Source organism: Scophthalmus maximus, chromosome 20 (genome assembly GCF_022379125.1).
Source record: "Scophthalmus maximus strain ysfricsl-2021 chromosome 20, ASM2237912v1, whole genome shotgun sequence".
Taxonomy (NCBI): domain Eukaryota; kingdom Metazoa; phylum Chordata; class Actinopteri; order Pleuronectiformes; family Scophthalmidae; genus Scophthalmus; species Scophthalmus maximus.
Window position 1 is genome coordinate 3,587,513 of NC_061534.1, and position 23,615 is coordinate 3,611,127.

Below are 23,615 nucleotides of genomic sequence, written 5' to 3' on the forward strand. Positions count from 1 at the left end.
TTTACTGTATATATGCTCGTCGCACACAGGTAGTTAAATGTACACTCGAGAGAGAGAAACAAAAGCAGGTATCTCCGGTACAGTATTCCCCCTCAGGAGTCACACAACACTGCGGTGATTGGTCCGGCCTCTGCGCAGGTACACGTGTGCAATGTGGGTGACGTACCTTTGGGTCCAACCAGGGCTTTACGCACGAGCTGGGAAAGAAGCCGCTCTTCTGCGTCTGTATGAGCTTTCCCTGGAAGACACAAGGCGAGGGGGAGAGTTCATTTGTAGAGCGGGCCGAGACAATTACAAATGCATTGGACGGTCCAACAACACACAGAAAAGGAAATGATTGAAACTGAGGAATTATTGAGCGCATTATCGCAAGTATTGGTGTCGTGACAGTGCCCCGAAACTTGCCAGCAAATGTCAAAATGTATGGCTCACATGAACAGGACCTAAGACAGTAATAAACCAAAACAGACCAAACAAATTAATATAGTCAAATACAATTTTATAAATGAGTGCATGTGTATTTAAATATTGGCTACTTTGGCGCCCACTAGTGGCAGCATCAGGGACGACTGTGCTGACAGACTCGCACCGTGTTCATCTGGACACGCTTAGTTTACCACACAGAACTTAATATAGTCTAGAATAATAAAACACACATCACATTACTCACTAATGCTCCTTGACGCAGCCACAAAAACATATTAGTACAGCTGTCGAGTTCCCCTGGCGGCGCCAGAAGAGCGCTCGTTCGCCGTCTGCCACCTGAAGCGACCGATTGGAGAGATTGAAACTGTCGAAGCCGCGGAGGGATAATCTAATAGTGGTGAATTAAAAAGGTCAAGCTGTTCAGTCAGTGATTCGGCAGCAGCCGGACTCCGTCAGGTACAGTGGAGGGTTTATGATATTGCTAGAGATACAAATCTTCAAGTCAAATCTTCAATAGAGCTCGCAAACCTCTGAGAAATTCCCATGGGCAAGTAAGTAGCCGTGTTGGCAATGTTAGTGTGGCAGTGTGTTTGTTTCTTAATTCAATAAACCTACAATATAAACCTTTATATTCCACAAAATCTCTTAAAAATGCTCATGATTTGGTGAATGCTCGTGGCTCGGCAGCATTTCTACCACGTAACTGTATCGCCCCTGGTTTAGATCTTGTTACATCGCCTTGTTTCCTCACAATGTGAATTGTATCTTTTCCACCAAAAGGCAAAAAGCCTTGAAAATATTACCTGTGTGCTGCAGTTTTTTTTTAAAAGGGCGATAAGTCTTTATTTGAAGTTTGCCTGCGGCACCAATCAAATTCTGCAAATATCCCTGCAAGTGCATGTGGCCCAGCGTGGAGGTGTTAGTTCCTCGGCACACTGCATTAAGGGAGTAGTTTTAAAGTGATATGAAACGCAAGGAAACAGTGGGAAACTCATGTATCCACATCACGAAAGCTCAGTAATTGACACATTATTCCAATAAATATAATCCAAATAAAAACCAAAGTGTAACAGCTACGATTTGTGGTTTAACAACGCTTTTAGTGTGCCAATATTTTAATATTCCACTTCAATATGGAGACATTAAACAAGATACAACATGTTAAGTAGTGAGCTTTAGAGGTTCTGGTAGGTTGACTCTATGATCTCTGCTCAGGGGCAATCTATAGTTTGGTAACGCCTCGACACATCCTTTGGAGCCGGAGTCGGCACTTCAGCCCTCAGAGTCGAGTGATCAATGTGCCGCAACTGTCTTAATAATGACGATATTCCAGAAAACCTCCGCACGGTCTCAGACAGAGGCGCCGTACCTCCCACCACGTCGTGTCCGGGTCTCCCTTCAGCAGCTCGATGAAATCCCCCGTCTGAAAGGAGAGCGGCGTCTTCCCCGGCGGCGTGGGCGTGCCGTGGTAGTTCCTCACTGCCACCATCTTGGGACCTTGGAAAAAACCATGGATTCACAGTGAGAATTAATAGAGATATGAGTGGGAGGAGGAGGAGGAGTTGGGTCGATGACAAGATTAAAATATTGACTGTGTCTGCTTGTGTGCGAGCGTAAAAGAAGTTCCTGCATATTAATAGGCCGGGGACAGACAAGAGAAGAATGTGATCTTCAGTCAGCATGATTAACTTTGTGCCGGAGTTCACCAGAGAAAAGAAAGAGGAGCCAGTGTTCGAATGTTGAGTCTGGGTTTCTCTGCAGTGTAGTTTTGGATTTCCCTTCTTCAGTAACTTTATGATTTCAGCAGATAACCTCGGGGCTGTTTTGACATTTTGTCTAGGAGACATTCAATACAACCATAACATTCTGCGTTCAAATCTGGTCCAGGATCTTTATCCCTTTTCTTTGTCTACTTTTAAAAAATACAAAGAAAAGAATCGTAACCTTACACTGCACCACATTCTCCTCAGACTGTGTGTTGATTATATCCAGATAAAATGGACCAATGCCGACTCTCCTCTCATATCAAAAGGTCTTCAAGTCATTGATTTGAATATAGTTTATGCATATACAGTAGTATATTTGCCTATATATATATATATATATATATATATATATATATATATATATATATGTATATATATATGCATTGCCACCCACTCCCTGTGGCGGATGCTGCCGTTTTGGTTCATGGATCTATCCACTAGATGGCAGCAGAGGGCCGTGCAGCTCAAGACCATCCTCTAACAAACTTGTCACATGACAGCTGACGAGAATATTCATCTTCACTGTTCTCAATCATGTCGGAGGGAAGGAACTGCTCTCACCTGATGACATTCCAGGTTCCTAGATGAAAAAAAAAAAAAGAAGAGATCATTGATACAGTTACCAAACGCAAATCTACTGTAATCCAAAATCTGTGTGAGGCAAGTGGCAATTTAGAGGATGACGACAGAATTTACTCACCAAGTCGAGGGGATCTGAAACAAACCACGAAAGAGACGTGAGCACAAGTTAGGGAGGATTCAGGATTCACAACAGAGCTTTGGACTCAAAATGTCAAACGATATTGCCCCGAGAGGTTCGGAGGAGACACCTACTGATTTTACAGATGGTGATGACTTCCAGACACTCCTTGTGTGCTCCCGTTCCACAGCGAGAGCAGAAGTAGCCCTGATAGAAGATGCCCCTTGAGGATGCACACAGGCAGGCAGAGAGAGAGACACACGCGCGCAAACGCACACACACACACACACACACACACACACACACACACACACACACACACACACACACACACACACACACACAGCTAATGTAAACAGGAAGTGTCTCAGACACAAATTAACTTCTTGTAAGTACAGCCCACCAGGGATCCTGCTGCTACTTAGTATAATTCTATGATTGCGGTTCACACATGCTCCATCGTTTTCCATCCTGTGCCCCCCCCCCCTTAAAATAAAATATACCACAAAATCAACTCGCTCCATTTGAGGCCCGGTGGTACTCGGGAAGTGCATACGCTGACGGACACCGTAACGGTGCATGGCCGCCATGTTGAATGGCGAGCGCCATAAATCAGAAACGGGGGGAATCGGCTGGGGCTGCAGCAGTAATTAGCAAACAGCCAGGGGAAGTGAGAACGCTGGTCGTCGCCCCCCCCCCCACCTCCGGCGCGCTTCCGCTGGCTCACTGAATTTAGGTCATCCGGGGCCGGGGCAAATTTGTGGGTCAACACGCAGTGTGTGGAGTTTAGCCTGGCCGACTGTAACAGAGGTGACAGTGGTTGATTCGGTGACACGAGTTACCCCCCCCCCGCGCCGCGGTCGCACGGCACTCACATGCGGGAGGTGGTGTGTTCAGGGACACAGTGTGTGTGTGTGTGTGTGTGTGTGTGTGTGTGTGTGTGTGGATGGGATTGTGTGTGATTTAAGTGACGTTGATTCAATTTTTCCCATAAAATACTTCCACAATGTCCAGTTCTCTGTTAGCGGTGGTGGACAATAACCGGGTAGATTTACTGTAGTACTATGTCGAATTAGTGTAGTGCAACTTTGAGGGTTTTTAGACAAAAATGTGGTATTTCCATTTTCTGCCGCTACTACTTCATTTCTCCTCGAGGGCCCTGTGGTCGTTTTTGCCTCGCCACATTTGTGCGACAGCTGTTTTCGTTGACTGTCAAATAAAAATTGAACACGCTACATTAAAAAAAACATGATGAACTTTGTAAAATATGATGAGCTTAAACTGTCCAGCTGTTTACAAAGTAGTGAAGAGGTCACACTTCATCTTGGAAGCTGCCGTTGACAATCCAAGCTCCACTCAGGGCCACGATCGCCAGTTTGAATAGCTACACTTCTGTAGCTGTTAAACCAATCACAACAGACTTGGGCCAGCTGGCCAATCAGAGCAAGACTGGGCTTTACCGGGATGGGAGGGGGCCTTAAAGAGACAGGAGCTAAAAACCAAGTGCTTCAGACCGAGGCTGAAGAAGAGGAGCTGCAGGGATGTGACAGTTTGAGGAAATGGATGTGTTCACTGAACATTGGAGCATGTGAACCTTTTCTAGTAATAACCCAAATTAAAATTATGAACCTGAATATGAGCAGGATATGTCTCCTTTAAGTATTTTTGCATTGTTTAATATTCTAGGTGTATATATGTAAGTCAATGAACAAGTTTGCAGATCGTACAAATGACTAATGAGTACTGCTTGATACGTGATAGCACATGAAAAGTCTGAATGAGGACGCGCTCAGCGGTCACCTATTGTTCACCGCGGGACGTGAATGTGGCGTGATGCACGTCTGCGTGGATTTTGGAGGTCGTTACCTCAAGAGCATCTTGCAGGCTCGACAGTTGGTGTTCTTGTCGAACGTGTGCATCTGGAAGTTATGCTGATTGGCCGTGGCTCTCTCCGGCTTGATGTTGGACCTGGATGAGAGGATCAACAAGACAAAAATAATTGTGAATGCAATAGACAAGACGGTATTTTTTCCACTGAAATACCCCAAAAAACTGACATTCCCATCCGGTAATTCCATCTTCACACAGTTTCCTGGAAAATGACTGTATCGGGATTCACTATTTCACAGTCAGCGCCAACCCTGCCATGAATTTCTACTCACATGGCCATTTCGAACTGCTCCATCCACTTCCTTTTGGTGTCCTCCGTTTTACAAAAGAACTGGAAGCCCTGCTTCCCTTGCAGGTGGATCAGGTAGAAACCGTAAGACCACTGCGGAGAAAGAGTGAGTGAAGAACAGATGGCAGAGACACATGCGGATGGCGGACAGAGACAGACACAAGTAGCTCGTGATACCAGCATTTTCAATTAAGTATTTGCAAAAGAAAATATATATATAGTATGTAGTATGTAATTATTATAAAGGGTCACATGTAATTCAGAACCTAAAGATGCTCCACATGCCTTTTGACCAAAAGCTGGAGAGCCAGTCACAGAGCTGGTGCTGGGTGCAATGTGCAAATCATGGCGGGACAACCCGAAACCAAAAAACTGGCCACTTATTAGAAGATGAGTTTAAAACAAAGGGGGTCACGAGTTGAGCTTACCATTTTTCCACTTGACTGGTAAGCATGCAAAAAGAAAGACACCAGAGAAAAAAGACCCAGTTACACATGCAAACATGGAGAGACTCATGCAGATTCATAATAAACAAACAAACAAACAAACAAAATAAAAGCCATGTTAGACCTGTGGCGCGATGCACGGCACAATGTTCTCATGAATCCTGAGTGACCTTCGTTGCATTTACATGATATTTCAAGCGTGGGCGAGCAACAACAACAACCCCCCCCCCCCCCCCCGCAACGTCTGACACTTAAATGCATGACTGTACTCTTCATTTCCATATCTGTAACTACCATCGGAAAGCTCCTTCAGCTCGAGGGCAACATTGGTAATGATTACACGGGACGTTCCTTTGCCCTCGCCTGGATCGAGGGAGGCCTCCCCTCTTGAAAGGATCGCACTGCATTAAAAGGAACAAAACTGTTCTCTCACCTTCTTCACGTCCCTGTTGTTCATGGGGTCGTCCGACATCTTGTACGACTGCAGTTCGATGATCTCTTTGAGCTCGTAGCTGTAGCCTCTCCTCTTGCAGACGATGACCACTTTGTCAAACAGGAAAATATACCTGAAGAGACACACACGCAGACACACACACACACACACACGGACACACACACACACACGGACACACACACACACACAGACACACACACACACACAGACACACACACGGACACAAACACACACACACACACACACACACACACAGACACACACACACACACGGACACACACAGACACACACACACACACACACACACACACACACACACACACACACACACACACACACACACACACAGACACACACGGACACACACACGGACACATTGATTCGTCACTGGGTGGTGAGAATATGTTCAGTTTTTGTCGTCTTATATTCGCGGAAAGTTTGGACTCACCGGTCCTGTTTTGTCCGGTTGACGATGGAGCACACCTTCAGCTCTCCGTCTATCTTTGGCCGCCCGTACTCCTCCAGCCTCACCTGCTGCTCGGGGGTCACAGAGACGCGGCGCATGTCAGCGCGACCGCCACGTTACCACACGTTGTAAATTCAACGAGCAGCCCGTGAGTGATTGACTGAATCTGAATTTTCTGAGGGGGGTCCAAATAGATGTACGTGATGAAGGATACGGCGTGGAAGCTCTTCAGTTACATTTCCATCCCAACTGATCCAGACTTTTGAAGCTGTTGACGTTGTTTGCCGAAGTGTTCGAGTCCAAAATTACCCAAAGTGACTTTGCACCTCGGCGGGGAACAACGACAGGTGTATCCACCTGCAATCTTAATAACTTGTCCAGTTTGTCTTCCGCGAGACTAGATGATTTATTGGGGAGATGACAATCTCATACGGAGAGAGACATCACGACAGGCGCAGGCGAGACGATGTGAGCGATTCTCAGCAGAGGAGAGGGAAATGTGGACATGTGCTCTCGTGACGCTCGGTGACCAACGGCTCTGACAGACTTTACTTCCCAGCCTGGTGATAACGTCAGTGCCGGTGTATTCGTTTTTTGTTTTTTTTTTGCACACACGACTCCGATGAAGATGTCAAATCAGGCGCAACGTGACAATAGAAGCCAGACAACTCGGATTATGAATGATAGCGAAAGGCAAAACGTATTTCATCCGCACGCTGGTAAAATGAGGCAATTTTAGAAAAGTGGGAAGAAGCTGAGAATGTGGTTTAAGCTTTTTCAAATGTTGACAATTTTTTTCCGAGGGGGCACATTCACTTTTCTTGCCAATAACTTACGAGATTTTCGATGCAACTTTGGAATTCGCTGATCTTCTTCAGCGTCTCGTTGTCCCGCTTGACTTCGTTGATGTACATGGCCAGGTCCTGAGAGGGGGGGGGGGGGGAGACAAAAACCAAAAACGTTCCCTCAGCCATAAACTGAGACTCTCTGACAGCTGTCATATCGGGTGGGGTTGATTTATGGCCCTTAGATGCCACAGTGGCTGTATGAAACAATTTATACATCTCTGGCTTGGAGCGAGTTATTATGTAATACATTTATCTTTTTAAAGCACACACACACACACACACACACACACACACACACACACACACACACACACACACACACACACACACACACACACACACACACACACACACACACACACACACACACACACACACACACACACACACACACACACACACACACACAAACCCATATGGAACACAGACCTGCATGGCTTCCAGTGCCTCCTTGAGCTGCTGCCTCTCTGGTCGGTCGGCTGAGTGACCTAAAAGTTCCTGTGCAGGCAGATGATGATGATGATGATGATGATGATGTTTGTTAGTGTTATTACAAAAAAAAAAATCAAAGTTATTGTCCGAAACTGAAAAGTTATATGAGAGAAACATATTTCTGACATCTGCATCATGCACTTACTTCATCATAAGAGAAACATTGAATCTTATGGTAACTTAGTAACGGGGCTTCATTGTAATAGATGGATGTGATTATGGATGTGACACTGATTCAGATTTCAAAATAAAAGCTGCGCTAACTCGCCCTCCCGTCTAACTGCTCGCTATGGCAACAAGATGATGTCACAGTACACGTCTGCAAATCGTATTGTCCTGCTCGTAGCCAATCAATAACAAATATCGTTTACATCGTTTCATCCCGTCTCCTCCACAGGCTCGCGCAGGTGATTTATATATACATATATATTTTTTAAATGCCGTGGAGCCGCAGCCCGACCTCCGTGAGGACTAGAAAAACAAGTCTTATCAAATCTTCAACAGTTCTGTCGGCTTTACAGATTTCCAGCTGCACCGTCTCACACACACAAAAAAAAAAATCACATGTGACACATGACTAAACAAACTACTGTAGTTTGTGGTTTTCCTTCCGAAATCCAGCGGAGCCGCGACGACTACGCTCGGCCAGGTTCTTGTCAACGTCTCTTGCGGTTTCTGTCTCGCACGTTGCGTAAGAGGCGAGCAGACCCACAACGAACCTTCTTTCACAACGATGACACACGTTCGGTACGAGGGACGCGTCACGGTGACCGGACGCTTGCTGGGAGTTTTCCAAAAACAGAGAAAACACACACACACACACACACACACAGACTGTAGACCACGCACAGGGTGCACGAACACATCATTACAATCTTCAATCTCATGTCTGCATGTGAATCCGAAAATAATCCAAACGGAGTCGGAGGCGTTAAGGACTTCTGCTCCGGCATCCTGGGGCCCGAGATAGCAGAACAACAGAAAAATTTGAGAATGAAATTGCCACCGGCCTTTCATATTATATTTATTTGTGTCATAAACGTTTTAACAAATCTAGGAATACAGAACAGACGTCTTTAGCGGCGGACATTTTCACTTGTCAAAGCGAGATATGATTTCAATATCACACCAAAGGAGCGCGACCAATATCAATCTGCGTTTCCCGCTATGATGGATCAGAACTTCTTCTCTTACGGATACGTAACAATGTGGATACAATCCTACCAGCCCCCCCCCCCCCTACGCAGCATCAGGACGAAGGCGACGAAGCCTCTGGGCACGACGGACACAAACAAAACACAAACAAACACATTTTTCAACCTCAACCCCTAATTTTAACCCCGAGGCATTTAAACCCCTAAACCTTAACACTGCCCTTTCAAAACACACACTCACACACACACACACACACACAACACACACGCACGCAGGACTCGTCGGCCTGACAACGCCCGGGGCCGCGGCAGCGCAGCAAAGCTGTGGGACGCAGTGAAATGGGCTGCAATTTAATGGAATTAGTGCACGGTTGATTCGACTCCAGTGGCTGGCTGAGGCTCCTGCAGGGGTTCGATTGGACGGCACAAAATAGAGAAGCCGCTCTCCGCGCGCGCGGGCCCCGCCGTCCACCTGCCGCCAAGGACGCTCGCCCGCCTCCTTCCTCCTGGTCATTATGCATCGCGTGATAAGAGTCGTACCGCTCATCCATCGCTCAGATGTCGAGTGGTCAGACGTTGTGCTCGGACACGTTCGCACATTGGGGAAATGGGACTCTGGGCAGGGCTGAAATGAATGATTACAGCTTCCAGTAGATTATCATTTCCCACATAGCGGTTAAAAAGAAACCCTACAGGGATTCTGAATGAAAGAGTGGAATAGTATGAAACCGTCAAAAGCTGGACATCAACACATTTGAGAAGCAGAAATCCTGCGAACGTTTGACACTTTTATTTAAGATGAATGACTCATATATATTGCCAATCAATTGAATGACTGATAGACTATTCCTTTCCGCAATATATGTGTTGCAATGACAGTGGGCATACTGCAGATTATTGAAAAAGTTATGTAACCAAATGATCTATGGAGGAGCACGAGTGTCACAGAAGCAGCGACAAAGCCTTTGATTCACTTATCACTAATTGTACCATAAAAAACTAATTCTTCAAATATTTGATTCATCTATGACTAAATACACTAAAGGAGAGAGTAATTAATTATTTCATGGTCCAATGGTTATTAAGGAGAGGGAAAATGAATGAAGTATGAATCTATTGAATCATTTTTCAAATGAAGCATCAATGAGCATTTAAAAAACACATTTATGAATTCATGAATGAAGACTGGCGTTTCAAAATCTATTTGAAAAAATGAAAAAGTTTAACAAGAGAAACACATAACTCGATTCACGAACCGAAATAACAATACAGATTTGAACCCGGCATTTAAAAAAAAAGCCAATTTCCTTTTTGCCAATTTCCATTTCCTCGCTGCTCTTCCCTTTCCTATTAACTATCGGATTTGATTTGTCATTTGGCTTTCAGCTTTTAGCTTTTCCATCACACTTTGGTTCATGTTCTGGGGAACACAATAATAAATTAGCCATCCGATTGAGATGAAATGCAAATTGTTCATCAAAAGAAAGGAAATCATTCGGTAAAGGCTTTGTTTTTAAAAAAATCTTAAACGTGAAAACATAAAAGCCTGACCTATGACTAAACTTCTAGTTGCTATTTGTGATGTCAGCCTGCACATCTGCATGCAACAGAGGCAGAGCAACAATAACGCAAAAACCCACTGATGGAGACTTGCAAAGGAAGACGCGCGAGCCGAATGCCAAGCGACAGGGAACCGACCGTCGCCGGACAGAGCTCGGCGTCGGAGGGAAATGCACAGACTTCGTTGAGGATCGGGCCGAAGATTACAGAGGCAGTACAAGACTCTCGCAATTCAACCTCCCAAAAAACAGATTTCTGATATGTATGTATATATATATATATATATACACGTCTGCGGCCTCCTTGACTCCGCCTTCTTCTTCGCACTGCAGGTGGGACGGGGCGCGAGGGGCCTCCTACCTTCAGTAGTAGGTGGTACTTCAGTACCCTCTGCATGGGAACCACCAGGAGATCCTGCAGCTTGAACTTCCCCTCTTGCACTTTCAGCGTACACTCCTGCGGACAACAACAAGCGGCAGGGCGGTCGTTAGGGAAATTCGCAATATTCTGTTGAATGTATGAAAGAATGTTTGTGACATTTGTTGCGGCGTGTTCGATTGTTTGATAAAGGATGTCGGAGGTTTATTGTGCATCGTCAGCGGCTTCGGGGAAGGAGAGGAAGAGCTGAGGGACCTTACCTCCACTTTAATCTTCACGTCTTCGCGTGTGGCTATTAGCTCATCCAGTGTTTTCTGGGCGTTTTCCATGTGACTGCAGTACTGGCCGTAGATCAACAACCTGGGCGAAAAGACAGGAAAAATCCAACAATGGTTAAAAACCTAAATAATCTTACCGATCTGTATTTTCGCTGGCCCCTTTTCCAGGGAATGTGGAGAGGAAACGGCCCATTTTGACAAAGCAAATGACCGGAAATCACTGTGAACGTTTGACCCTGGCTCCTCCTGCCAGGCCTGCTGACATTGTGGTGGTCACACCCACATTATGTCTGGACCTTAAAACAGAAACAATATCTGCGCCTGTCCTGTGAATGCGGCGTATTGCTCAGAAGCTCGGGACGCGGTTAATAATGTTAAAAAAAAAACCCAGAGGCCTTAATAAGGACTAATGAGGCAAATCTTCAATCTTTTATAGAAATATTGAGACAAAAGGGGGCAATCGCTGCTTGAGTCCACAATTAGATCTGAACTGGTCGATGCCCCCCCCCCCCCCCCCCCCCCCCCCCCGCACATTAATATTAAGATTAATAACACAATTTGAGAGGTCAGACTGAGGATCATTCGGCGCTATGGGGGCAGATAAATGAATATGTGAATACATGTATTGTGATTAGGAAAGTGTGTGTGAATACCATGAATACGTAATGACTGTGTTCCGATCCCGGGGCGATGTTTGGAAGGGGGGGCGGCCTCCCCTTTCCCAATATGAGCCGTAATCACAGAGCGCAAACGAAAGATACCGCTTCCTATCAGTTGCTTTGCAGAGTTCCCTCTTATCAGCATGTGTGAGGGGGGGGGGGGGGGGGGGGGGGGGGGGGGGGGGGGTATGAGGGTTTGAGAAGTGTGTTCATTAGATATTACAATAGGACCGTGACACAGATCTGTGGGTTCACAGCTGGGAGGGAGTTCAAAGTCATCTCGCCTGGAGGATTCACATTCCTCACGCTCGCTGAGTCAAAGTAGGACATGGGCACGGCTAGAGCGGTGCCAAGCAACAACCCCCCCCCCCCCCCCGGGCGCAGCGTTGGCACTCCAGTCTCTCAATCCGAATCTTGAATGGAGGGAAAGGTGGATCAGTGACTCACACAGCAGACCGACGGGAGGAAAGGTCGTGTGACGCTCCGTCATTGGTCCAGTCCGCTTCCTGTATATGCACCGAGGCACTTACTGTACTGTATGTGCTAAATAATTAATTCTAAGTTTTATATAGTTAAGGCTCACTTTTTTGACTGATTACTTTTTTTAAAGCAACAGATTAGTAAAAAACAAAACAGATTTTCAGATTTCCTGAAACCAATTTGAACGTTTTAATGTTCAAAACAAACAACATTGTTTCCTAAACAATTACTGAAATATGAGCAATGCACATACAAATTACAAACATACAATGTACAAATATTCGTTTAGCTTCTATGGTTAAAAGCTACTGTATACAATCACAACTGCGACATTAAAGGAATACCATACAGTACGTAATAAGGCTTACTTTAATATTTCCGTAAGCAGATTTTAACATCGCTCCGCGGCTCGACTCTGCCGCTCCCAAGAACACTTTAAGTACAAGTTCACGAATCTCCATTATTAACGCCAAAGCATCTCTCTCTCCGCAAGAATTATTCTGCCCCAGAAATATTTCCCCAAAATGTTGTGGCAGCGTCGTGTTTCCCGCCAGAGGCGGAACTGGGGCGAGCACGCGGAAAGAACGGACTCATGAGAGGACCCACTAACAGGGACGATCACTGGGTCTTTCCTGGGGCTCCGGCAGAGTTCCGAACTAAGGCCCCCCCCCCCCCCGGTTCAAACCGGCTGTGGGCAAACCGTGGCCCCTGATTCAGACTTGATCCACACTCGGAAAGACAGCTCCCCTCAGCTCGCGCTCCTCCGGGACGACAGAGTGATTGAGACTAATGGGAGCTTTGGTCAATTAGAAGACCGGGGGGGGGGGGGCACAACGCGACACGAAGGGCTCCTTTGACGAAAGCTGCTCCGCGGCAGGAAACGCCGAATTGCCGGTGCGAACGTGGGGATCCTCGTCGCCGCCCGAGGACAGAAAGCGGCCACTGCTCACTGGTGCCCAGTATCACGCCGCAGGCTCTTTCTTCGTCCGAGTGTGGAGAAACTTCAACGGCATTCGTTTGTGGCATCGACACATCACATCGGGGAGTGATTAATCGCGTCACAGGCAGTCAATCGAGAAAGACGGATCTCGAGGCGCCATGGTGTGCGGAGGATAGGTTATATATTTTCTTTACGAAATCTAAGTCACAGCCAATCATGCGCCACATCAGACCTCACCCCCGGGCCAATAGGGCTAATGACACGTAAACGCGCTCCCGGTCCCAGTCACACGCAATTAGCCCGCGACACCGTGACAGGAACACGCCCCTCTCCAACCCGACGCCTCGGCTGCACGCGTCCGCAGCGGGATGTAGCCGTCCATCGCTTCCTGTCTCCCCTCCTTGCGGCGACGCTGGCGGTACTGACGGGCGCTCCTTTGCTGTTGCACCCTTCCGCATGCGTTGGATGAAAAGGTGATTTCAAGAGTGGACCTATACGCGAATGAGGGCTATGGTTCTTCTGGACGGTGGGAGGAGGGGAAGGGAATGGATGACGTGTTTCAGGGAACGCGAGAAAAAGATTAAAAAGTTATGTCCAAGTCTCGGAACGACAGCGGGTCGGGGCCCATTAGGTTTTGATCGTTAAACTCGAGAACAGAGCCGGCATTCGTTTTTCTCCTATTAGGGCAAACGAGCGAGGCTGTCTCTTGCCTCATTAGAAAGGGCCGCGGCAATTCCAAATTGAAGGGAGACAAAGAAGTTTTTGTTGCTGGCGCAGTAAAAACTCGCTGTACGTATTGTTTTTTTCCGGCGCCGGCGACGTTGGCCCCCCCCTGCTGTGCCGGCCTCTTTCACGACGAGGAACGCTGTCGTGCATGTTGCTTCATGGAAAACTGCAACGCGCCCTGGGCCCCTCCGACCCCCTGCTCCCCCCGCCCCCGTACGCTGAGCAAGGCGACTGATGGGGAACTCTCCGAGCAAACCACAAGTGACAGGCTGTGGGACCCGCCGCAAATGAGGACATCAGCGAGAGGGTACTTGGACGCCCGTTGAGTTCGTAGAGGCCGCTAGTCTATCAGCCAGGTCCCGGCTGTTTGAGGCTCGGGGAGCAGGGGAGATAAACCGGCCGACATTTCCCGGCGTGGCATTCACAAATTGTCTTTGTTGGCGGCGAAAGGGAGAAAGGATACACGCACATTGTCGTAAAGGTCGCCGGGACTTTACAAGCGCAGAGAGGCGAACCATTCATGCCGCGCCAGCGTCCGGGAGGAACATTGGCCAGATGCTTGATGAGAGCGGCGCCGAGTGTGTGTGTGCGTGTGTCTGTGTGTGTGTGTGTGAGTCCAAATCCCCCCTGGTCACCACCCTCCGGTTCGTCGCCCGCGGAGGGGAGACGCGCCGCGCCGCCACGCCGCGGTCCGGCCGACAATGAGGCAGGTATACGCGTCAATCACGCGCGGGGAACCAAAGCCCCTTTTGGCGGCGCGCAGAATCTGCAAATCTAATTAACGCGTGTTCTCAAAATAACCCTCGCGTGCGTCGCATTTTCGGTAAAATGTCGCCGCGCGGGTGAATGTTGACAATGAGCGGTTCATATATATGTGAGTGGCACATTTGTTTATGAATAGCCGGTAAATGTTACGCGTTGCTGCCAGAGAGAGAAGGTTAGAAATCACAAAACAATCCAGGCAGACCGCTCGGGTTATTTTTTGTGCGAGGCTCTTAATGCCACGGCACCGAAAAAAAAAGATTCCAACTTGAGACAAGAGTCTTGGGGGGGGGGACGGAGTTTTGACTCGACGGTGTCACCGTGGCACGAACTGGATGAACGTCAAATGCGAGCCAGGCCTCGTCGCCGCCCGACATCACTGTCGGAGCTCGTGGACGCTGTTGTAGCTGCTTCCTCGTCGGGTTGACCTTCAAGGACGAGTGATCGGCGATCAAGTGGCAACGCGCCACGACGTCGCACGTTGGTTTGGGATCTGAGAGTTTTTCGCATTTTGACCAGCGCCATTGTTGTTTTTTCGGAAACCGGGGTCGGGTCTGACTAAGAGCTGACCTACACCTCCAGCCATGCACCGATCGGACAGACCGGCTGTCGATCACGCTGTGTCTACGCTCCAATATGTACGGTGCTTCATCGTCTATTGTACTCTAAATGGAACCGCGATTTACAAAATGAACATCATGTTGTATTGGAGAAGACTTGAAACTAGCGATTGAGACTAGCATAAACTCCTCTGGGAAATGTTTACTGACGTTACAAACAGAGAGTCACTTTCTCATAGACTTCTTTTTGCGGCCAGTGCAGTCTCCCTCTGCTGGTGATTCTGGAGAATACCGGCTTCAGGCACCTTCCGGCCTGGTGACTATACGTCCATTTTTTGGTCAGCAATGGGTTCAGCTGCCCACATATACTTTCGGTCATGGAGTGCAGTTATGGCAGCATGCATTACTGAATTCACAATGATTTTTTTTGCAGAAACGATAAACGAAGTCATGCAATGCTTTGCCCGAGTCAGTCGAAAAAGAAAGACAAAAGTAACTCCTGACCTCGTCTGATCGAGCTAGACGACGGGAGTGGGAGTGTGCTGTGCACGCGCGTGTGTGTGTGTGTGTGTGTGTGTGTGTGTGTGTGTGTGTGTGTGTGTGTGTGTGAAACGGAGGGACAGAGTATGTGCCTGCCGCCGTCCATTAGCAGGGAGCGGAGTCTGTCGTGTCACACCGACTCTGCGTTACGCGGCCCCCTCCAGGCTTGAAGGAAGAGGCCCGCGACGAGCCTGTCACCTACGCAAACTGACATCATCACCCACAGAAACGCTGCGACTGTGTGTGTGTGTGTGTGTGTGTGTGTGTGTGTGTGTGTGTGTCGTTTCAAGGGTCGGGAGGCGGAGGACGAGGGAGGAAGTGTGCTTACAGGATCACTGTGTAGGGAGAAATATAATATGTACTTATGTATGCAAGAACAGGTACAGGTACACACACACACACACACACACACACATACAAACACACACACACACACAGTGTGACTCACTGTACCAGTGATGAGTGCATCATTCGAGGAGAGTGGCATATCCGTAGCCGAGTACGGAATTATGACCGGGGCCAGAACCCATCATCAGCATCATTACGATTACCTGCGAAGCAGCCACGCTCGTACACAGCGGGGAGGCAAATCACTGCCCCCCCCCCTCAGCGATGCAAATTATCCGCCCGTTGCTCGGCAGCTGGGAGAGACGGAAAAACCCACCTGAGAGAAAACTGAGTTCGGGCGGTAAGACTACCTGTTCACTGCGTAGTTCTGATCCGAAATACTGCAGATGTCCTGAAAAGCTTCGATATTAAATTAGGTTCCAGGAGAAATGCGCTCGTTGCAGGGGGTTTCCAAATAGACTGGATAAGGCAGATGGCTGCACTTAAATCCTCTTTTTATCATAGAAATAACATTACAGACAAAATGCAGAGGATGAACTGCGCTCCAAAAGGAAACGCCGTGGCAACGCCACAGGGACTATGAGCGTGACGCGCGAGCGCTGGCTTAAAAAGGGATTTACTCTGTGATTGTTTCTGCTCGGATCGGGGAACAATTGGTTAGCTGCTTGCTCAGCCCGCTCCCCGAACATGTTTTTGTTTTAACCCACTTATTCCCCGGGGGCTAATCCCCGTCATTCCGCCGACTTTGTGTGCGACTCGCCTCAATTTGAGCTGGGCAAGGGAAAAAAGAAAATGCTGTTACCCCTTGAATTAGCTATGAGGGGGGATTTTAAATCTATTTGCCAAACATAAACCCCCTAAAATATGAACACACACACACACACACACTATGTGGATGTTAGGCCACTGACCGTTCCTTGAAGTCGAGGAAGATCTTCCCCAGGCCACTCCCTCCCGTCACCATGTTCAGGTCGATGGCTCGCAACAGGGCAAAGTGGACTTTTATTACATCCTGAGTGGAAAAAAAAGGAATCACAATAAACTTAAGTAATACAAAGACGACTCCAAACATATTGTAAATAGTTCATTTCCTAGGATATATAGGCGTGCAAGGCCACAAATGTTCAGGATGTTCCTTCCAAATAGTTAATGGTTAATGGGTCTCAAATATACTGTATTTTCTATTTTTAAGACAGGGCAGCAGGACCGCCTACTGTACGTGGTTCTACACCCAAAACAAACTACGGTGTCTGTGTTCACTGTGGATTTATCGTTGTGGTTTTTAATAATAGTTGTTGGACGACAACAGAGCTCTCTTTGGCACGGCGGAATAAATACTTGCTGCGAGGAATATAATTCATTGTTGGCTTTGGTCTAGTGTAATCCGTCAAAGTGCACTTCAACAGTAGAAGAGAACAACACGAATAAAAGACGAGCCCGAGTCATTTACTTTGCAAAGTAGATTATAGCAACGCGTGTGGTGGTGTTTAACTCAAACTGGGTGCATATGGTACTGTATGTATGTCTGCAAATGAAATGGCTTGTAGAGAACAAAGTATATGATCCACAATTCAAGCGTGTACCTGCAATGATCCTCCTCCCCCCCCCCCCCAAAAAAACCTGTCCATGAGCCGCTGTCAAGTCAAAATTAATGAAAATACATATTTTATTTTCCATTGGAAAATACTAAACCACGTCACCGAATCATCTCCGACGTCCACACTGTCTACACAGCACATCCTGTCATTCATTCAGCCGTCCATTCACATATTCAGTTATTCACTCAAGCCTTGGGGGGGGGGGGACGTTAGCTGTACGGAAATCATCTTCCTTCGCTCACCTCCAGGTTGACGAAGATCGCCTCCATATCCTGTGGACTCAACACTTGCTTCAGTGGGATCATGTAGTTCTTGAGGGACGAACGAGAGAAGAATCACTGAACACCTTCAACGCAAAACACGGACTCCATCTTGTTTTTCCAGGTCAAAAAATATACACATCGATGTATCGAAGCTTTTCGCAGATCTGAGGACAGCTCCACTGAACGTTAACTGCAGCAGCCACAGAACATCGATGCCGGGCTTCACTGTAAAAAGCTAAATATTGTCACGATATCGCCGTACACGGAGTGTGTGGAGTTATTGGATTTCTGGTGCCATAACACTGAGGGCGCCATAAATACATAGTGTACAGCTGTTTCCGTACGCGCCTTACAGAAGAGAAGCCGGCGGGTTGGCTCTCTCTCTCTCTCTCTCAACACATATTCCCGCGGCTGTCACATTCCATCATCATAATAATAACAAACAGATCAACGGAGGAGGCGATGAAGAGACGACTGGCTTTATTAACCCCAACTCAATTAAGCTTAACGAGTCCTCTGATCGCGAGGAGGTTATTTATTCTCGCTCGGTCTCGAGTCGCTCGGAGAGAAAAAAACAAACCGCGGAACACACATTCAGTTTAATGAAATTAGTGGCGCGGATGATTTGTGCGCGAACGAAACGTGCCGGCGGGGGGGGAGGGAGGGAGGGAGGGGGGGGAAACGGGTTGATCTTAACAATGGTTCCTTACCACACAGAGAGCTGGCGCGCTTGTGTGTGTGTGTGTGTGTGTGTGTGTGTGTGTGTGTGTGTTCGTGGTTCGTTAACATACAAGATTTGCTTGTTGCACCTGTCGGCAGCAATAGGAAAAAGCGTCTACCCAAGGCCGACAACACACTGTCGTGTAAAAGACGACATGAGGTGCAGAGGCGAACCCCCCCCCCGGAAAAAAACGTGTAAAGTCTGAGCAAAAAAAAAAAAAAGGGCGCGGAAAACACAAAGGCCAAGTGCAAAGACAAAGCCAACGGTGTTAAAAAAAACCCCCAAGACGGAGCGGTGTAACGGGGTCGTGTAAAGAGTGCATGCCCTTCTTCCAAAAGCCTCTTAAGAAGCATTGTGCGCCGGAGGGGAAGAATATATGAATAAATGAAAAGTAACGTCAGTCGGCGACGAACGCAACAAAAGCAGCGGGGAAAAAGGCTCTTAATCTGAAAAGCGCGGCGGCAGCCTCTTCCTGTCGCGCACGGCGATGAGGAGAAAATATAGTCCAACCTCTGCGAAAATAAGATGCGATAAGAAGGATGTGCCGGGCGGGAGAACGAGCGGGATGCAGGGAATGCTAACGACGTTTCACAAAGTCGTGCAACATGCTCATAATTTCAGCAGATGTAATAAGTGTAATGTGAAATAAGTAATGTATTACTTTTCATTTTGGACAACTTCCAAAGACACTGGTTGCCAGCTCAGTGCATGTGTGTGTGCGCGTGTGTGTGTGTGTGAGAGTGTGTGTGTTTCACGTTTTACTTAAAGCTGGAAAGGGATCGGAGTGTCACTTCAGGGGGCCGAGCCAATAATAACCCTATCGATCGCCCCCTGTGACATTTGTGCTCCCGAAATCAATCGGCCAATAGCCGACACTTCCCTGCTGCGGCCCGAGACGCCGAGGAGGAAGAAGTGACAAAGAGCGGGAAAAACACGACATCGCTTGTACCTGGATTTTTTTAAAAGAAGAAGAAGAAGAAAGCATTCTTCTCACAACACTGCGGGCCTGCACACACGGTGCATTCATGTGCTGTCAGAATAATGGGGGAAGAATGACGCCGCCGCCGCCGCCGCCGCCGCCGCCTCAAGTCGGAGCAACATCTCGGAGAGTCGTTGAAGATGTTGCCCCACGAGTTGCTTGACATCATACAAAAGAGTGTTTGGTTCACGGTTAACAACTTTTCATTAGAGCTGCAGCAGTTAATCGATTGGCAATCAATTACTAAATTAATCGCCAACTATTTTGATCATCGATAAATCGGTTCAAGTAGTTTTTAAGGTCCAAACTCTCTGATTTCAGCCCATTAAATGTGAATATTTTCTGGTTTCTTTGCTCCTCTGTGACAGTAAACATCATCTTGAGGGTTTGGGAAGCACGATCGTCATTCTATGGAGCAAACAACTAATCCATTAATGGAGAGAATAATCGCCAGATTAATAGATGATGAAAATAATCGTTAGTTGCAGACCTACTTTTGATTAATGATGGAAATTCACATAGTGCTTAACAATTATTTTACCAGCCTTTTTATTTGTACTATGGTATTAAGTCATAAAGTTTTGGATGCTGTCCACGTAGAGTAACCTAGATTAGCTAGAAATATAAATATGTATTATTATTTATATGCCTGTCAGACCTGATTCTTTTGGTGTCAATGTTCTGCTCTAAAAACATGAATACAACACATTTTATTTACCTCATGTTTCTTTACACACACACACACACACCGACTTAAAAGCACATGGACACACCGAAGTCGGAACAACACCTGCCCAACTCGGGGAAATAGCGTCTTCACCCACAGCGCCACACTCACCTTCTCGATGTCCTCCAGAGTCTTGTAGTACTTGGCCTCCGTCTCCTGGATCTCCACCAAGCAGCAGTTCCTCTTGTCATCCTCCGTCATGCCCATTTTCTACAGCGATAATGAATCAGGGCCAAATGGCCAGCGTGGTTATTTATGAACTCCTTTTATTTGAACCATGATCCATTTCCGCCTTTTTCCTTTTTTTTTCTTTTTGCGCAAACCATTATAATTCTGGGAGATGTTTCATGAAAATAATATCTATCAGCAGACTCTTGGACATCAGTTGAAGTGTGTAATGCATGAAGTTTGTATCACTGGAACGAGATTACCGTTTAACTAAAGTGTAACCCCGGTAGAATGGCTGTTCACCTGTCCACCTAGATACTATATTAATATTCAGATAAACTGCAGCAGCAGATACGTTTTGTAGGATTTTTATTTTAGTTTGCTCTTTAGTCACTGACGTGTTCCTGTATTAAACCAGACAACGATCTTTCCTTTAACTACACCAAGTGCTGTCAGAGTTTAAACATAACCATATAAAATATGTAATCTGCAGATATTAGTTACTTCTTAAATTGCATTATGTTAATAGCAGAAAAAAATGCATTCTCAGTTACCTCCAAAACTCTTTTGCTGCTGCAGTTTACTTGCACACAAACTTAATTTCCAGGTGACAGGTTTGTTTCCAGAGACTTCTGGGTACATAATTGTTTTGGCTTTGGCTTAAAAAGTTTTCATACAGTTTGCATATTTGGGGGTATGTTGGTAACAGCTGCCGGAACAGAAGGAAAATGCATTCGTTAATTAAAACAAACCAAATAAAAATGTTCACCGAGACTGACTGACTGACGGCGGTTTGCTGGAATGGCCCGAGCGATGAGAGGGTGTGAGGACGACACCGACTTTGTGGAGGGAATTGCGCCTTCGTGATTGTGTATACGAGTGGGCAGACAGGAATAATATGCAGATGTATATGTAGATGTATCCAAGGTGATCGAGTTACAGCCATGCAAGCAGACCGCACATAGGGGGGAGGATGGGGGAAAAAAGATACAGACAAACAGAGCGTTCCTCAGGGGGGATGTGTCTAAGCAGTGTGTGTGTGTGTGTGTGTGTGTGTGGGGGGACATATACTCGCTCATTCTTTGAAAGAACAATATCCTGTAATGCATCTTCTTCTGAGTGAGTCAAACCACACAAAGAGTTTTTCCCTTTCTATACTGTGGCGGCGACAATGACGAGCGACTCCTGCGGCTGAGGAAGCATCTTACGGCGCGTTCACTGCTCTTCAGCGCAACGACAATGCAAACAAAGTCGACGTGGGGACACAAAATGAACGCCATTCGCTTCACTCGGGCCAGTGGAAATGTTTGAGCACGGGGGAAAAAATGATTCGTGCGACGCGGTATCGCTCGAGCAACAATCAGAAAAATGATCCTGCGGCCAAACTTCGTGCAAGTCGGGTTTTGTAAGACATCCGGAACAGATCTGGCTCTTGATAACCCCCCCTCGTATATAACGACGCAGAGTTTCATGTCCACTAGGATCTTTTGTCTCGCGCGCTCTGCGGCGGCTGCTGGTCCTCGCCGACGCCGGGTCGACATCGTAGTCACCGAGGCGAAGTCGCACGGCGTCTTCCCTACGGGGCCCTGAGTCAGACCGATGGGAGTCACTGGTACAGCATGTTACTAGCCGGTTGGTCCTCCCGGGACGCGACGAGTGCGTTTCAACATGACTGTGATGGAGGGAGGGAGCTAACTGACGGGCGGCGGGCGGGCGGGGTGAGTCACACAAAACACAGCGGCACTCACCTGCATGTATCGGATCTGCAGCGTGAGGGAGTCAAGAGGGTCAAGATTATCAGCGGCCAAGGCATTCGTGCAAAAGGTGTGCTTCTAGAATTATGTCAGAGGGTTTCCCTGGCTAAGAAACACTTCTTATCGTACTCGGCAAGCAGCACTACCGTCATCGATACTTGATGACGAACTCACCATGGGTTGTCGTACTTCCACCTTAATGATGTCCTCGTAGATGTCGTCGCCGTCGTCCTCGCACGGCACGCAGTCGTAGATGTCGTCCTCGCCCAGGTCATGCTCACTGCGGGACACGGACACACACACACACACGAGCACACGCGCACACGCACACACACACGCACAATCATTAGACACAACGATGGATCTTAACTCAAAGGACGACTCCTTTTCATTCTGCCTTAAAAGGCTACGTATGTTCCCTTTAAACGGAATCAGCAGTCGAACCAGAACGAGCTCACCGTCTTTCGCGGGCTCCATCTGAATGGGGGATATAGTCGCGGGGGGGGGGGGGGGGGGGGGGGGGGGGGGGGGACGACAGCCGAGGCCCCGGCGTTCACGCTGGCATTTCCCTTCTAATGAGTATATGCTGCTTTTTGCCACCCGGCTCGCCGGCTGACCTTTCGTTAGGCCAAACGCCAGCGGAGCACACGCAGTCACTGTGGAGCGTCTACTGAGGAAAAAGACGGCTCCGGCTCCGGCTCCTTATGTTGTGTCGTGTAAAAGGAAACTTATGGAGGCAGAGGAGATGCCTCAGCCCGTATCGATGGTCTTCACAAACAGGGCGCTTTAAGTCGCAAGAAAGAGGAAACTATTGATTAAACACCGCAAACAAATAAAAGGCGGTAAGAGCCGCCTGATGAATAATGGAGGGGCCACACTCCCAACTTGGCAACTGCCTCTTTGTTTAAAGTTTGAACTCCATTTACCGCAGTTATACTTGGAGGCAGCTACTGTACGATGGCGCCATGGATTCAGGGACATGGGCTTTTATCGAAGCCTAACATTTTTAAACCTGACTACAGGTCAGCGCCTAAGTCGTTGCTCGTGATTTTCTGAGTTCCATTTGAAATCTGAGCTAAAAGCTGATTGCTCTTAGGGTAGTTCTGGAGTATTGGGTGATTTCATAAGTCGGTTTACGGACGTTTACTCGCCGGGGGATAATTTAATTTAATTTATTTTTGCTCCATTAATCCCGGAAGAGAGGGTTCTGGGAAAAAAGCGAGATGTTGCACTGTTTTATTC

At 47.4% G+C, this 23,615-nt stretch overlaps 1 protein-coding gene across 9 annotated transcripts in view; it reads right to left on the reverse strand.

Moving 5' to 3' along the window:
* vav2 (vav 2 guanine nucleotide exchange factor) overlaps nt 1-23,615 on the reverse strand; it is a 166,345-nt gene that overhangs the window by 7,628 nt on the left and 135,102 nt on the right. For 3 of the 9 annotated variants that reach the window (XM_035608959.2, XM_035608958.2, XM_035608964.2), the window contains exons 5-23: nt 22,548-22,653; nt 22,368-22,382; nt 20,563-20,661; nt 18,004-18,072; nt 17,075-17,175; nt 11,131-11,230; nt 10,853-10,948; nt 7,716-7,784; nt 7,275-7,361; nt 6,421-6,506; nt 5,951-6,083; nt 5,500-5,514; nt 5,055-5,164; nt 4,759-4,860; nt 3,027-3,115; nt 2,893-2,906; nt 2,754-2,772; nt 1,796-1,923; nt 167-238 (exon numbers count right to left, since the gene is read on the reverse strand). In XM_035608959.2, the coding sequence (XP_035464852.1) occupies nt 167-238; nt 1,796-1,923; nt 2,754-2,772; nt 2,893-2,906; nt 3,027-3,115; nt 4,759-4,860; nt 5,055-5,164; nt 5,500-5,514; nt 5,951-6,083; nt 6,421-6,506; nt 7,275-7,361; nt 7,716-7,784; nt 10,853-10,948; nt 11,131-11,230; nt 17,075-17,175; nt 18,004-18,072; nt 20,563-20,661; nt 22,368-22,382; nt 22,548-22,653 (1,510 nt within the window). The remainder of the gene's footprint in view (nt 1-166; nt 239-1,795; nt 1,924-2,753; nt 2,773-2,892; nt 2,907-3,026; nt 3,116-4,758; nt 4,861-5,054; nt 5,165-5,499; nt 5,515-5,950; nt 6,084-6,420; nt 6,507-7,274; nt 7,362-7,715; nt 7,785-10,852; nt 10,949-11,130; nt 11,231-17,074; nt 17,176-18,003; nt 18,073-20,562; nt 20,662-22,367; nt 22,383-22,547; nt 22,654-23,615) is intronic. The other 6 variants (XM_035608966.2, XM_035608963.2, XM_035608967.2 and 3 more) reach the window with 4 other exon arrangements.